Here is a 13,851-nt window from a genome sequence, read left to right as displayed (position 1 = left end):
CGTTTTTAGATTGATTACGTTGATTTTCAATATCGCAGCATAGTTCATATTTTGAATCTTAAAGTGTGTCGTCACAGCCTTTACCCCTCTTGCCTCTAGGCATTAAAAACTCATACACTTTCTACATGCTATTAAACGCTTGAACGGCAAGTTAAAGTTGCCAGGCAAGCCAACGTTTCTGTTGTGTGTTGCACACACTTCTATATCTTTCACATTTATTATGCTACGGGTACAACTCTATCTGTGTGTCCCTTCTTCACTCCATAAACACTGAACCGGTTTGGATGAAATTTAATACAGCGAAATCGAATAATTTTCGATCCAGGAAAGGTTCTAGGATAGTTTTTTTATCCCGGATATCCCACGAGAAATATGCAGGGAAATCCGCGGACTGTTATTATTGACTACACGAGCTCAAAGCTAATAATTAAATTATATTGTGTTTCCCTGTATCGTATTCGATGTGATATTATATATATGTAATTCTTTGAATACTTTGTGTTTGTAATATTGTCTCGTAATTCGTAAATTCATCTTTATTTCCAATTTTTCGTTATTCCCTCAGGCCCAATTGGAGAAGCTGCAGAACGAGATATCGCAGATCGCGCGAAAAACCGGTATTTCGTCGGCCACAAAACTCGCCCTGCTGGCGGCTGACGTGCCGGACTCCGATCGAGTTCCGGATATAGAATGGTGAGTAGAAACGGTACCCTCGCTTAGATGACGAAATGTGAAGGTACGTAGCGGTAGTTATGACCCTCGTAATAGTCCTTCGAGCCAGATCATTATCGGATATAAATTAAAATTTCAAATAAAACTAAACTATAATATGTATATTGCTATGCATTGGTGTCGTCTTTCATTTATTTCTTATCAAACATTAAGTTTTTATAAATTTAATTAATGGTAGCCGCTATTAAAAATACAGTCTGCCTTTTATATTCTGTTACTGGGTATGTTCTGACGGTAAAAGCTTTTCCATAATCGGTCTAGCTGGTTTTGCGACAATATATGTGTGGTTCCTTCTGTTTTGATAAATGTACATTTAGTACAATACAGACATAAAAAATTTGCTAGATATCATTGAAGAGGAAAGTTTTTTTTTATTATATATATATAATCGTGTTATTTTTTTTTAGTTTCCATATTTGTACAATTTTTGTTAAAGAGTAATAAATAAAGATAAAAAAACACTGTAAAATAACCAGGTGGGACAGCGTGATCCTAATGACACCCGAAGAACGTGAAGCGAAGCGAACCGCCGGCGATACGAACGACGCACGCACCGACACGCAACGCGTCGCCGATTGTAATGTTGGTGATGACGATATCGTGGATAACCTGAACGGTGACGCCATCACCAATTTAGTGGAGCACCCGCAGCAGTTGAGGCCGCCGAGTGAGTTATCAATTAGTTAGTAACTGAGTGGGTGTGTTGGTTGGCTTAGAAACTTATCCACTCAATTGAGTGAGTGTTGTTTTAGAGAGAGCGCTAGTGAATGGGTGAAGTTAGTTAGTCTGAGTTTGTACCTTACTTAGTGAGTGAGTGGTTACATTAGTTACTTACCGCGTGAATACGCTAAAGTGTCGCTAAATGTGATGTTGATGATGACGTTATACTGGATAATGTGAACGGTGACGTCATCACCGCTTACCTACACCTTAGGCCGCTGTGAGTTGTTTAGTTTGTGGGTTTGGTGGTGACTGAGTGAGTGAGTTGGTTATTTAATGTGTACATTAGTGAGTAAGAAGTTAGCAATTGAGTGTCAATCGCTCTTTGTATTTTGTATACGCAATATTATAGTATTTTCCTCTGCGAAATATTACTCTAGCATGATACAGTTAGAAGTGAACAATGACGGTCTACCTTCAAGGGCTCGAGCGTGGTCGAATGCTTGAATTGAAGACCATTTATCCTACTGATATTATTAATGCGAAAGTTTGTATGGATGTATGGATGTTTGTTACTCTTTCACGCAAAAACTAATGAACCGATTGCAATGAAATTTGGTACGTAGATAGCTGGACAACTGGAATAACATATAGGCAACTTTTTATCCCGATATTCTTACGGGATACGGACTTAGCGGGTGAAATCGCGGGGCGCAGCTAGTGATTAATGTTTTCTTTATTTGATTGGATAATCATCCGCCCATTATTCAATCTCCTCTCTGCCCATAATCACCAATCGATAAATCTCCTCTCGACCCCAGCGGAACCGCTGAAGCCGACGTACATGCCGGTGTTCCTCACCAAGAAGGAGAGGAAGAAGCTGCGGCGGCAGAGCCGCAGGGAGGCGTGGAAGGAGGAGCAGGAGAAGGTCCGGCTCGGGCTGGAGGCGCCGCCAGAACCTAAGCTCAGGTATTATATTAAAACACGATAGGACCAGTAGACAGGGGTGTTTGCTAGTACAGACACACATAAAATTATATGGTGGAAGTACAGACCGCTAGTTACATAACTAGCGGTCCGCTCCGGCTTCGCCCGTGGTACATATATAGTCTAAAGCCTTCCTCAATAAATGGGCTATCTAAAACTGAAAGAATTTTTCAAAACGGACCTGTAGTTCCTGAGCTTAGCTCGCTCAAATAAACAAACTCTTCAGCTTCTTAATATTAGTACAGATTATTCACATATACACATACGCACACCTTCTAACACGCAAACACGCATATTTACACACACACCCAAACACATACAAGTACGTACATCACACTCATTAAGAGGTATAATTTTAACACACAAATAGACAAAAACACACACACACACACACACACACACACAAACTAACACGCACAATACACAAATGCACTAAAGCAAAAGTATCCTATGTCTATGTATGCACACAAAATTTCATGAGAATCGGTCAAGCCGTTTCGGAGGAGGAGTACATATATAGATGATAAGCTCGCCTCAAAAAGTTACTAAAATCCATTCTTACGAATTCTCGCTTTTATAATATTAATAGGAAGTGTTACTGTTAATATAATATGATAATTGTGTCTGTTTGTTTATTGCGATATGACGTACGAAATAATGTGTGATTAGTTAAATAAAGAAACTGTATGTATTTATTTGTTTCCTATCCTTCTTTTGTGCAGGATATCAAATCTTATGAGGGCACTGGGCACGGAGGCGGTGCAAGACCCCACCGCCATCGAGGCGAAGGTTCGAGAGCAGATCGCGAAACGGCAGAAGACTCACTTGGAGGCGAACAAAGCGAGAGCCCTTACTAAGGAGCAGAAGAGGGAGAAGGTGAGAGAGAGTTGAAGGAGTTTGAGTTTTAGTTTTATGGCATTCGAGTCCCTTGGGAACATAAGATTAAGAAAGAGTAGAAGAAATTCGATTACTGAGGCGGGATCGCGGGTGGCCGAGAGGTGAGGCGTTGCTGCGGTTTGGCAAAGGGACGCGGGTTCGAATCCCGCCTTAGGATCGAGTATTTACTATTTTTTTTAATTTCCTCAGGGAAGAAAGAGTTAGAAGGATAAGAGTAAAGCCTAGCATATACATTTGTGGAGAAACAGTTGATCAACAGTATAGCTCAAAACCTTGTTTAAATTTTAATTAATCGAATTATTGAAAGTTAAGTGATATATTAAATGTGGGCACTAACGAAGGAGGAGAGAGAGAGAGAGAGTGAGTGAGAAGGTAGAAGATTGATTGATATAATGTTTGATAGAGCAATAGATTTGAGTAAAGATAATCATTGTGTTTAGTTATTTGTAAAGTGTGGAGAGGGAGAGGGAAATAGTAAGAGACCGAGTGGGATAGAGCAAGGGAATTTTTGGATGGATAATAATTGATTAATTATTTGTCATGTGGCCACTTAAAAAGGAGCGAGAGAAATGATAAGAGGCGAGGAGAAAGGGTGTTTCTTTTTTATGATTTTACTAATTTTTGCCTGCGGCTTCGCTTTAAATTCGCGGTTATTTAAAAGATGTTATTATACATATAAACCTTCCTCTTGAATCACTCTATCTATTAGAAAAACCTATCAAAATTCGTTGCGTAGTTTTGAAGAATTAAGCATTCATAGGGACATAATAGCGGTCCGCCGCGGCTTCATTCGTAGTACGTTTCTTTTTTTTTCATAAGAACCCTCCTCGGGCAAAAAAATTTAGCCGAATTGGCCGAGCCGTTCTCAAGTTACACCCTCAGCAGCACACTCGGCGATTGATTTCTATTCATATCGAATGATGGTCTCTTTGCGATTACAGGTTGATAGAAAAATTCGAGAGGACACAACTATGGGCGTGCATGTCGCTGTTTACAGGTAAAAATTTCAGCTTTATTTCATGATGCTGTAGTGTATTCAAACTCGGATATCCTTTTATTCAATTAGACTTCTTCTAGAAGCATTTTTTTCAATACTAGCTGTACGCCCCGGCTTCGCGGGTGGTACATAAATAGCCTGTAGCCTTCCTAAATAAATGGGCTATCTAACACTGAAAGATTTTGTCAAAACGGACCAGTAGTCCTGAGATTAGTGCGTTCAAACAAACAAACTAACAAACTCTGCAGCTTTATATTACTAGCTGCGCCCCGCAGTTTCACCCGCGTGAGTCAGTATCGAATGACGTATTTAAAACGCAAATAACTCAAATGTCACAACAACAAAGGAATCGGTCAACAAGTATTTTTTTTTATTTTATCTATTTATTCATATTTATTACATAACATGATTGATACAAAAAAAACAATGATCTAATTTCTCTCTGTACGTCTGGTTGTCTGGAAGAAATCGATATATAGCGATAAGGCCGCCATTTGTTTGTAATGTAACTTTATTAAGTTTTTTGTAGCTTTATTAGAAGCAATAAAGAATTAATAAAAAATAAAAAAATTATTTAAAAAAATTTACACCTCTTCAGTTGCATTTCTCTTTTTGCTCATTTTTTTTTTCAGAATAAAAGACCTGTTCGAGTGCGCGTCGGCGAAGTTCAAGGTGGAGGTGAACGCGCAGCAGCTGCACATGACGGGCTGCGTGGTGCTGCACCGGGGCTGCTGCGTCGTCGTCGTGGAGGGGGGGCCCAAGCAGCACGCCAAGTACAAGAGGTGATCATTTCTGTCTGTGTATATATATATATATATATATATATATATATATATATATATATATATATATATATATATATATATATAGTAACTCGCTTCGGTGCTGGCGTGTCACTAGCTGTTAGAAATTGAAGAGTTTTTAACGGATTTTAAACGTGATTTATTCATTACTACCTGCGCCGCGCGGTTTCACCCGCGCAAGTCCGTATCCCGTGCGAACATCGGGATATAAAGTTGCCTATATGTTATTCCAGTTGCGCAGCTGTCTACGTACCAAATTTCATTGCAACCAGTTCAGTAGTTTTTGCGTGAAAGAGCAACAAACACACACACACACATCGTTACAAACTTTCGCATTTATAATATTAGTAGGATAGGATATTATTAAGCCGACGTTTCGAACACTTTACAGCGAGCGTGGTCGCGGGAAGACTCCCAGTCCGTTAAAGTCTTTAATTTTTTTTTTTTATTTATTTATAAATGTATACATAATACTCGCGAAAAATCAAACACAAGAAAATACTATGTTACTAGCTGTTCGCTCCGGTTTCACCGATGGTACATATATAGCCTATGTCATATGTGTAATTGAGGCTTATTTAGCAATTCTTGAAATTGGTCCAGCCGTTGCCACGTGATGGCGTGACCAAAGAAAATAGGGATTCATATATACATAGACTAGCTGACCCGGCAAACACTGTTCTGCCCGATCCTTATCATTTAGGGTTAAGGAAAATAGATGTTGAGTGAAGTTGCAAGGGTTTTGTTATTATATAATATGTTATAATCACTATTAGTTAGGTAGTTAGTTAGGTTTAGTTGTAAGTTTTTTTTCGTTGTAAGTCGCTGTCGCATTGGGTTGTAACCTGTAATGGCATGTGATTTGGATAAATACATTAATAAATAAATATATAAAATAAATGTTCTCCGACTCTCAGACATACTTGATATGCACAAACACAAAATACCATGAGAATCGGCCCAGCCATTTGGGAGGAGTATGGTAGCTAACATTGTGACACGAGATTTTTATATATAACTGTTAATAATACAGTTAATTCTACAGGTTTCATATAATAACGCCACTTATAAAGCACACCAATTACAGAGACTACAATGTCTTTTATATAAAAATTAATTAATTTATTGTGGGAGTCGAGCACGGTTCGGCACGAATTGGGCCAGCTCGCACCGGGGAAGTATCACACCCCCACAGAAGACCGGCGTGAGATAGCATACTGCTGTGTTTCGTTCGGTGAGTGGGGGAGCCGGAGCCACCCATATACTTTTTCTTACCCTTCCCAGTCCCTTCCTAAGAAGTCGGCAATCCATTTGTAGAGGTGTAAGGTCTGCAATGGACTTTGTGCCACCAGCTCCATTGCCCACTGTAACATTAGAAAAAAAACATTATATAAAAATCAAGAGTTCAATATGCTTTCTCTTTGTTTATATATATATATATATGTATACATATATATTATAAAGAATATATAAGTGTGAGTCAGTGAATGAATGTGGATGTGTGTGTAAGTTATTCATTTATTAATTATTAATACTCTGAATAATCGCGCTTTTAAATTTAGGAAATTTATCTAAATAGGATTACTATAACTATAACTACAACTAAGCACTAAGCGTGATATATTTGCCCCTTTTCAGACTGATGCTGCACCGGATCAAGTGGGAAGAGGAGACGGTGAAGGAAACGGACGGTACGGAAGTGCCGAATTCGTGCCAGCTCGTGTGGGAGGGGACCACGGCGCAACGCTCCTTTGGGGAGATCAAGTTTAAGGTCAGCCTATCCTAATATCCTGCTATCCTGATCATTTATTATTATTAACTTTTTTGTCTTTTGCCCGCGGCTTCGCTAGCGTTAAATTCGGAGCAGTTACTAGGTTATTGTGTATATAAATATAGAAATTGGATCACTCTATCTATTAAAAAAAATTCCATCTAAATCCGTTGCGTAGTTTAAAAGATTTATACATACACACAGGGAGAGACGTTGTAAGCGACTTTGCTTTATACCATGTAGTTGCCATCAAAGAAAAACTGGCATCATTGTCATCCCGTAGGATATACAGGATTATACCTATCCTTTGTCCTTACCCATGTGTCAATCTGTATTTGTAGCAAATTTCATGAAAATCGGTTCAGTGGTAGAGGTGTGAAGAAGGGACAGAGAGACAGACAGAGTAACTTTCGTATTTACTATATTGGTGTAGGATTTTTTTTTCTTTACTCTGTGTTTCTTTTTTATTGTATGTATTAAATATTTTTGACGATTTAACGACGAACTGTATGCTAATTATATATTTTAACTTCCAGGTGATGCCAACGGAGAAGCAAGCAAGAGAACTGTTCCATAAGCACAAAGTCGAGCACTATTGGGACCTAGCGTACAGTGGTGCAGTCTTAGGTTCAATAGATGAGCCCTAGGTTCGAATGAAACTATGTCGGTGAAGAAATTTAGGGCTGAATCGATTTCGATGTAACCCACAATGTGAAACAAGTGTTACATCTGTTTTTACAAATAAATATAGGAAACGGTCATTTGATATGTCCGTTTCTTAAGGTCAGCAAGGAAAACGGACATTTTTGTGTGCCTGTTTAAATTTTTTTAATGTTTAGACTTCAGTACAAATGGTGAAATGCAAAGGACATTGATTGTTTGTTTTTTTAAAATAGTCTCTTTTGTGTGTATGTTTGTTTTACATCTTTTCCTTTTTAAGTTGGGCAAAATTAAATTCTCTCACCTGCAATACGGTAGTTATTTATAAGTCAATATCAGTAATGGTTCATGTTAAAAACGGACATTTTTGTGTGTCCGTTTTATTAAAAAACCAGTAGAGATGGACGAGCCTTTTTCCTAATATAACAGTACGAAGTGTGGGTATAACGAGTTTTATAATTTTTTTCCCAATAAATATTTAACCTTTCTAATATCCAAACTTAAAACTATGTAAATCTGTCCATATTAATAATTTGGCCAAAGCTCCACTATATTATACTATTACCAGTTATTAGCCTTGTAAGTTAATTAACTCACAAGGCTAATAACTGGTGATATAGACATATTAAATGTCCATTTGCTTATGGTACTGCATAAGCAAATGGACATTAAATATGTCTATATGAAAAATATATGCATTGCATATTTTATTTAAAACTAGACGCTCGCCCAGGCTTCGCCCGGATGTTAATATTCCTGTTTAACTCAAGCGAGCATTTAATTGTGATAAAAAGTGTCCTTTCATCCAAGTCAACTGATACTCTGTCTGTATACCATCAAAATCCCTTCAGTAGTTTCAGCGTAATTGACGGATAAACATCCAAACAAACAAACTTTCACATTTATGATATTAGCGTGATAGTGTCATTATAACGATATTTTTTGTCCAATTCTGTTACCATAGCGACTTGTCAGCTAGTTTTGAGTTGAAAGTTCAAAATAACTAACTTTGCAATTTAAGCCGAAATGTCATATATTTCTTCGGAACTTTTTTTCCATACCGAGGAACTGATCTGGTGGTTCGCCTGATGGTAAGCGATCACCACCGCCCATGAACATTCGCAAAGGTAGGGCCGCTGCGAATCTTAAGACTCAAACAATTAAATTACAGCTTGAATCTACATTTCCAAATCACGTAAACGGCTGAACTGTTGTGAATTAAATTTTCACAATGTACTTACACTTACACGGCATGTAATTAGTGTTAATATTGGTCAGATTTTAAGACCAATTGAAAACCTAAGTCTGGAAATAATTATATTTTGTATACTATTGGAAATATTAGAATGTGGTGAGAATTAATGTAAAAATATTAATAACGTAAGTTTCTTGTAAATTTAAAGTGTAATAAAGTATAAATTATGTTTGTTTTTGTTTTATTTTGTACTTTATAGTCTAGCCTTACTTATGCTTTTAGATATCAAAATGGAGTTTACGTTTATCAAATAAATATGTGTGGATGTCTTGTCAAATGAATTCAAAAAAGGTGTTATCAGCTTCACTGTATTTTTTTTTTATTTGTTACCTCATACGTTTTAATAGGTAAACCGATTTTGATGATTCTTTTTGTTTTATTTGAGAGCTGATGCCGGTCATGTGGGCCCATTTAAATTTTGTCTAGTTTTGGCACTTTGAAGGTTCCGTCTTTTTTGTTAAAAAAAATTAAAACTATGTAGTCACTTACCAAATTTAGATAATTAATTAACAATAAATTAAATGTATTTGTATTATAGTTTATTGAATAATATCATCGCTTAATAGGAATACAGTAAAACCCCTTTCGTATGTGATTTTTCGGGCACGATGCATATCCACACATGAAACAGGAAGCCTGCAAATTGCCTGATGTTACATCTGTATTTACAGCAGTATTCTGTATTACCTCTTCTGTATTCACATTATTCGAAGGCACGTTGGGGACAGGACGTAAGTTTTGATCCGGATTTATATCCTGCGCATCGTAATTATTAACATACTCCAATTCATTGAATACATACGGTAGTTGATAATTCGTATGTGTATTTTCGCTACTACTGTTCCAATTTCCATTATAATCTATGAGTTCCGCGTGCTCCGTGTTTACTGGAATATAATTAGATATTTCATGATTATTACTATCATTATTTATAGAATCATTACAATTAGTTTCATTTATAATTACCACTTGACTCCCTCGCGTGTACGATTCAACTTTGTCAATGATGTTGTAGAAAAATTCGGAGACGCTCTTTCGTTTCCGAATGTGTGCTGTCTGAGGCGGGAAATCGTGGTCGGGTTCGTCTATGCTTCGTCTTAATCTGCTAAAGAAGGATTTTACAGGCTTCCAAAATGAACTGAATAAACCTTCGTTTGATTCGTTCTCTTCTCTCTCGTGCTGCGTTTGTGTTTTTTCAACTCTATGGATTCGAGTATTTTTAGGATATTTTTGGTTAAGATGAACGTTTGTTTGATCTTCGTAGTTTCTGTCATCGTTGCGTTTTGGTGGCAGGGTGGGGCTGGCATTTTTGTTTTTTGGGTAAGGTCTTACTTCTCCTCCTTCGAAATTAGATGCATCGTAACCGTCATTATAACCTGGTATATGTGTATCGCTCAAGGGATAATATCCGCGATTTGGTTTACGTCCTCCGTGATAAGTTTTTCCGTCATTCTTCATATTTACATCGTCATTAGGAATGGGTAAATAGTAACTTCGTTTTAGACGATCTACACGATGCCAGCGTCCAGTCGATTTTACATTGTTTTTGTGTGAAATTACAGTTCTATCGACGCCTTCACTTGAGCCACTAGATTCATCGCTCGAATCTAATTTATTGGCCTTTGTTGTCGTTCGAACGGGTCGTGGTGTGGGTTTATTTGTATTATGATAAATTTGCTTGTTTTTAGGATTATTAGGTGTAGTTGACGATGGGATATTATTGTTTTTGTAATTTTTGGGTCTTACTGTTTGTTTTCTTTGTTTCTTATGGACTACAAGTATTGGTCTTTTGAACACGATGAAATCACCATTATTTTCATAATCGAGATTGATGTCTGAAACTTTTGCTGAATCCGTACTGCGCGCAAAGCGGTAATGCCTATCTTTCTGATTATTAACATCTTGGGTTTGAAGAATTTCCTTGTCCTCTTGATTTATCGTTTTTTCTAAGGACTTCGTTTCATTCAATTTAGAATTATTAACGCCCTCGCTTTGCACAGCGGGTGATTTATTTGCGGTACCATTGTTACTTACTGATGGTATTTTACCTTTTTGTTTATTTTTTGGAATTTCCGCTGGATTTTGGTTTACTTTAGGCTTTGGATGATAGATGTCCACCTTGTCGGGTTTGTTATACACGAAATATCCTTCATTATCGTAGTCGTTGTTATATATTTCATAAGAATCGATTGGTTCAATACTCGGATTTGCTGGATTTTGGTTCACTGGTAAATTGTTATTCACATTTGTATTATTTTTTGTAGACGAATCCTCGTATTTTGTGTGATTCTTCATGGAAAATGTATCGTTTTTTATATCCGAATTTCCCTGGCCGTTGCTAAAGTTATCATTTTTAACATTATAGTCTTGTGTTAAAGAATCACTCAATTGATAATATAAAATGTTCGTTTCGTTTTGTTTTTCAGTTGCATTCTGTTTAACAGTAGCATAAGGCAAATAGTAGCTTCTTTTGTCTCTTTTATTATCTTTAACTACCATTTGGTTATTTTTTAATAATTCAATGCCTATTTTCTCATAATTATTTTGGTTCGGTATCGTTTTATCGGAGTTAATTTCATTTTGCCTTTGTAACTTATTTGTAGTGGAAATTTTATTGGATGTAACAACATCATTATCCTTATAAACATAATAGCCTTTTGGCTTTATCTTCTTATTGACGTCGTGACCACCAATTTCCTTATTTAAATCATTTTTGTGTTCGTATTCGTCAAAATATACTTCCACTGGTTCGGAATTCTCGTCATAACTGCGAACAAATCCACTATCCTCTTTATTATCGATATTTCTCACGTAAATCACATTCACATCACGGCTAATATCATTATTGTTGATTTCGTCGCTGTTTACATCGCGTTTCACTCGTATATCAAAGTCAGGGTCGTATGGGACGTTTATATCATAATTATTAGCTTTTGCGATAATATTTGCTAACGCTGCGAACGTGTATAGTGGTAACAACATTTTGCGAAGTGAATCACCCCGAGTCTCGGTTCGTTTAAATACAGGTTTCTTTGACGCACGCATTCTACGTTAGTAAATGTACATTAATTTAAGTTTTCCTTATGTTTCATTTGTTTGTGTTAGTGTACGTAGTAACGTCATAACTATATGCCTTGTTAATAATGTAAAAGTTTTGTCAATAAAACACAGTATTGTATAGTGATTCAATTAATATGAAAAAAGAAACGTATGCACATTCCAGACACCGACAAAAATAAAAACAAAAAAAAAATAAACAAGCAATTGTACAGTAAAAATAAATCCTATCCAACTTCCTACTAATATTATAAATGCGAAGTTTGTGTGTAAGATGTATGTGTGTTTGTTACTCTTCCACGCAAGAATTACTGAACCGATTGCAATGAAATTTGGTACGTAGACAGCTGGACAACTGAAATAACACTTTTTATCCCTATATTCCTACGGGATACAGACGCGGGTGAAACGGCGGGGCGTAGCTAGTAGGCTATATATGAACCACGGGTGCACCGGGGCGAACACATAGTTGTATGTATAAAGTTAATCATAGAAACGCTCGAAAAACATTACTCCGTTTATCGCATACGAGTATAATTATATGGCTATTAGGATAATAACGTTATCCTTAATTATAATAAATACTGTTATTTATCCTAATGTACCTATATTTGATTCGCGATTGTGCAGAAACAGCTTAAACTCAGACGTACATAGGAAAGTGCTTTTCCCGGAAATCCCACGGGAAAGGGAACACGCGAGGAAAACGGGTCTATCCTTCCTGTGACGAGGCGTGCAAAGCCGCGGGCGGAAAGCTAGTATGTACATAACATATCTATCCTACTATTTTAATAATAAATTAGTTTAGAAATTAAAAACTTTTTAACGGATTTTAAACGCAATTTATTCATTATATTATTACAGTGACAACGCTCGCAGTCTACCCAGCTCGCTGTAAAGAGTTCGAAACGTCGGGTTAATAATATAATGAATAAATCGCGTTTAAAATCCGTTAAACAGTTTTTAATTTCTAAATGTATAAAACTCGCGTAAAATGAAACACAAGAAAATAAAATATTAGTTATTGCTTTCTGCCATCGCGTACACGTTAAACATTCCTTTATAAAAGGTTGCCTGGAAGAGATTGCTCTTGAGCAATAAGTCTTTTTATATATATATATTTCTACCTTTTTTCTATTTTGGTGATATGTACTATAAAGAATAAATAAATAAACAAAAGATTCCTCTTTAAAATATTAGTGAGACTATAAGACTAAGAAAGCGCTCACACTGCAGAAGAAAACCTCAGTTAACTCACTGATCGAAATGGGGCTTAAGAAAAAATTCTACTTTCTACTAATCTTATCTTAATATATATAAATCTCGTGTCAGAATGTTTGTCCTCAATGGACTCCTAAACCACTTAACCGATTATAATAAAATTCGCACACAATGTGCAGTTCGATCCAACTTGAGAGATAGGATAGTTTAAAAAATTTTAATTACGATAAATGACAACCCGGGCGGAGCCCGGGCGTGCAGCTAGTATAAATTATATATATCATGTATGATATTATTTTACTAATTATATAATTGCGAAAGTTTGTAAGGAAGTGTGTGCGTTTGTTGCTTTTTCACGCAAAAACTACTGAACCGATTGCAATGAAATTTGGTACGTAGACAGCTGGACAACATATAGGCAAATTTTTATCCCGATATTCCTACGGGATAGTGACTTATGCGGGTGAAACCGCGGGGCGCAGCTAGTATGTGATAAATGTAAAGATTAAATATTTTAAAATATATGTACGCAATTCAAAGTAATCTAGGGATATTTTATATTTCATCAAATATCTAAAAATCGGCGAAGATTCTCTTATGCAGAACATTCATAGCTTATAGTCCAGTCATTTTAGGGGGTTCACCTAGGAAACGTGGCCTACCTAGCTGTAAATTCGTATATACTTGTATGTTGGCATGACAAAAGTAGTCTCAAAATTCACCAATGATTCTCCGGCCGCAAGTTCAAAAATTCGGGGTCAAAAGTAAAAAAAACCGACTTTTTGCACGTTTTTTGCCAATATCTCGTTTC

The 13,851-nt window shown here is 36.5% G+C and overlaps 2 protein-coding genes across 2 annotated transcripts in view; one reads left to right on the top strand and one right to left on the bottom strand.

Annotated features, from left to right (window-relative positions):
- LOC119838874 (U4/U6 small nuclear ribonucleoprotein Prp3) overlaps positions 1-8,931 on the top strand; it is a 15,183-nt gene extending 6,252 nt beyond the window's left edge. The window contains exons 7-14 of the mRNA XM_038365016.1: positions 566-693; positions 1,209-1,399; positions 2,214-2,361; positions 3,102-3,255; positions 4,218-4,273; positions 4,906-5,055; positions 6,715-6,847; positions 7,384-8,931. Coding sequence (XP_038220944.1) covers positions 566-693; positions 1,209-1,399; positions 2,214-2,361; positions 3,102-3,255; positions 4,218-4,273; positions 4,906-5,055; positions 6,715-6,847; positions 7,384-7,494 — 1,071 coding nt within the window. The 3' untranslated portion in view covers positions 7,495-8,931. The remainder of the gene's footprint in view (positions 1-565; positions 694-1,208; positions 1,400-2,213; positions 2,362-3,101; positions 3,256-4,217; positions 4,274-4,905; positions 5,056-6,714; positions 6,848-7,383) is intronic.
- Positions 8,932-9,506: 575 nt separating this feature from the next.
- Positions 9,507-11,786, bottom strand: LOC119838907 (putative uncharacterized protein DDB_G0293878). The gene is made up of 2 exons (XM_038365050.1): positions 9,729-11,786; positions 9,507-9,649 (listed from the first exon to the last, which is right to left on the bottom strand). Exons 1-2 carry the CDS (start codon positions 11,742-11,744, stop codon positions 9,647-9,649), a joined length of 2,019 nt encoding a protein of 672 aa, XP_038220978.1. The 5' UTR covers positions 11,745-11,786; the 3' UTR covers positions 9,507-9,646.
- Between the last annotated feature and the right edge of the window lie 2,065 nt (positions 11,787-13,851).

The sequence above is a fragment of the Zerene cesonia genome, unplaced genomic scaffold, assembly GCF_012273895.1.
Source record: "Zerene cesonia ecotype Mississippi unplaced genomic scaffold, Zerene_cesonia_1.1 Zces_u006, whole genome shotgun sequence".
NCBI lineage: Eukaryota > Metazoa > Arthropoda > Insecta > Lepidoptera > Pieridae > Zerene > Zerene cesonia.
The sequence above is the reverse complement of the archived record's forward strand: the minus strand, read 5'-3'. Positions and strand labels throughout refer to the sequence as shown.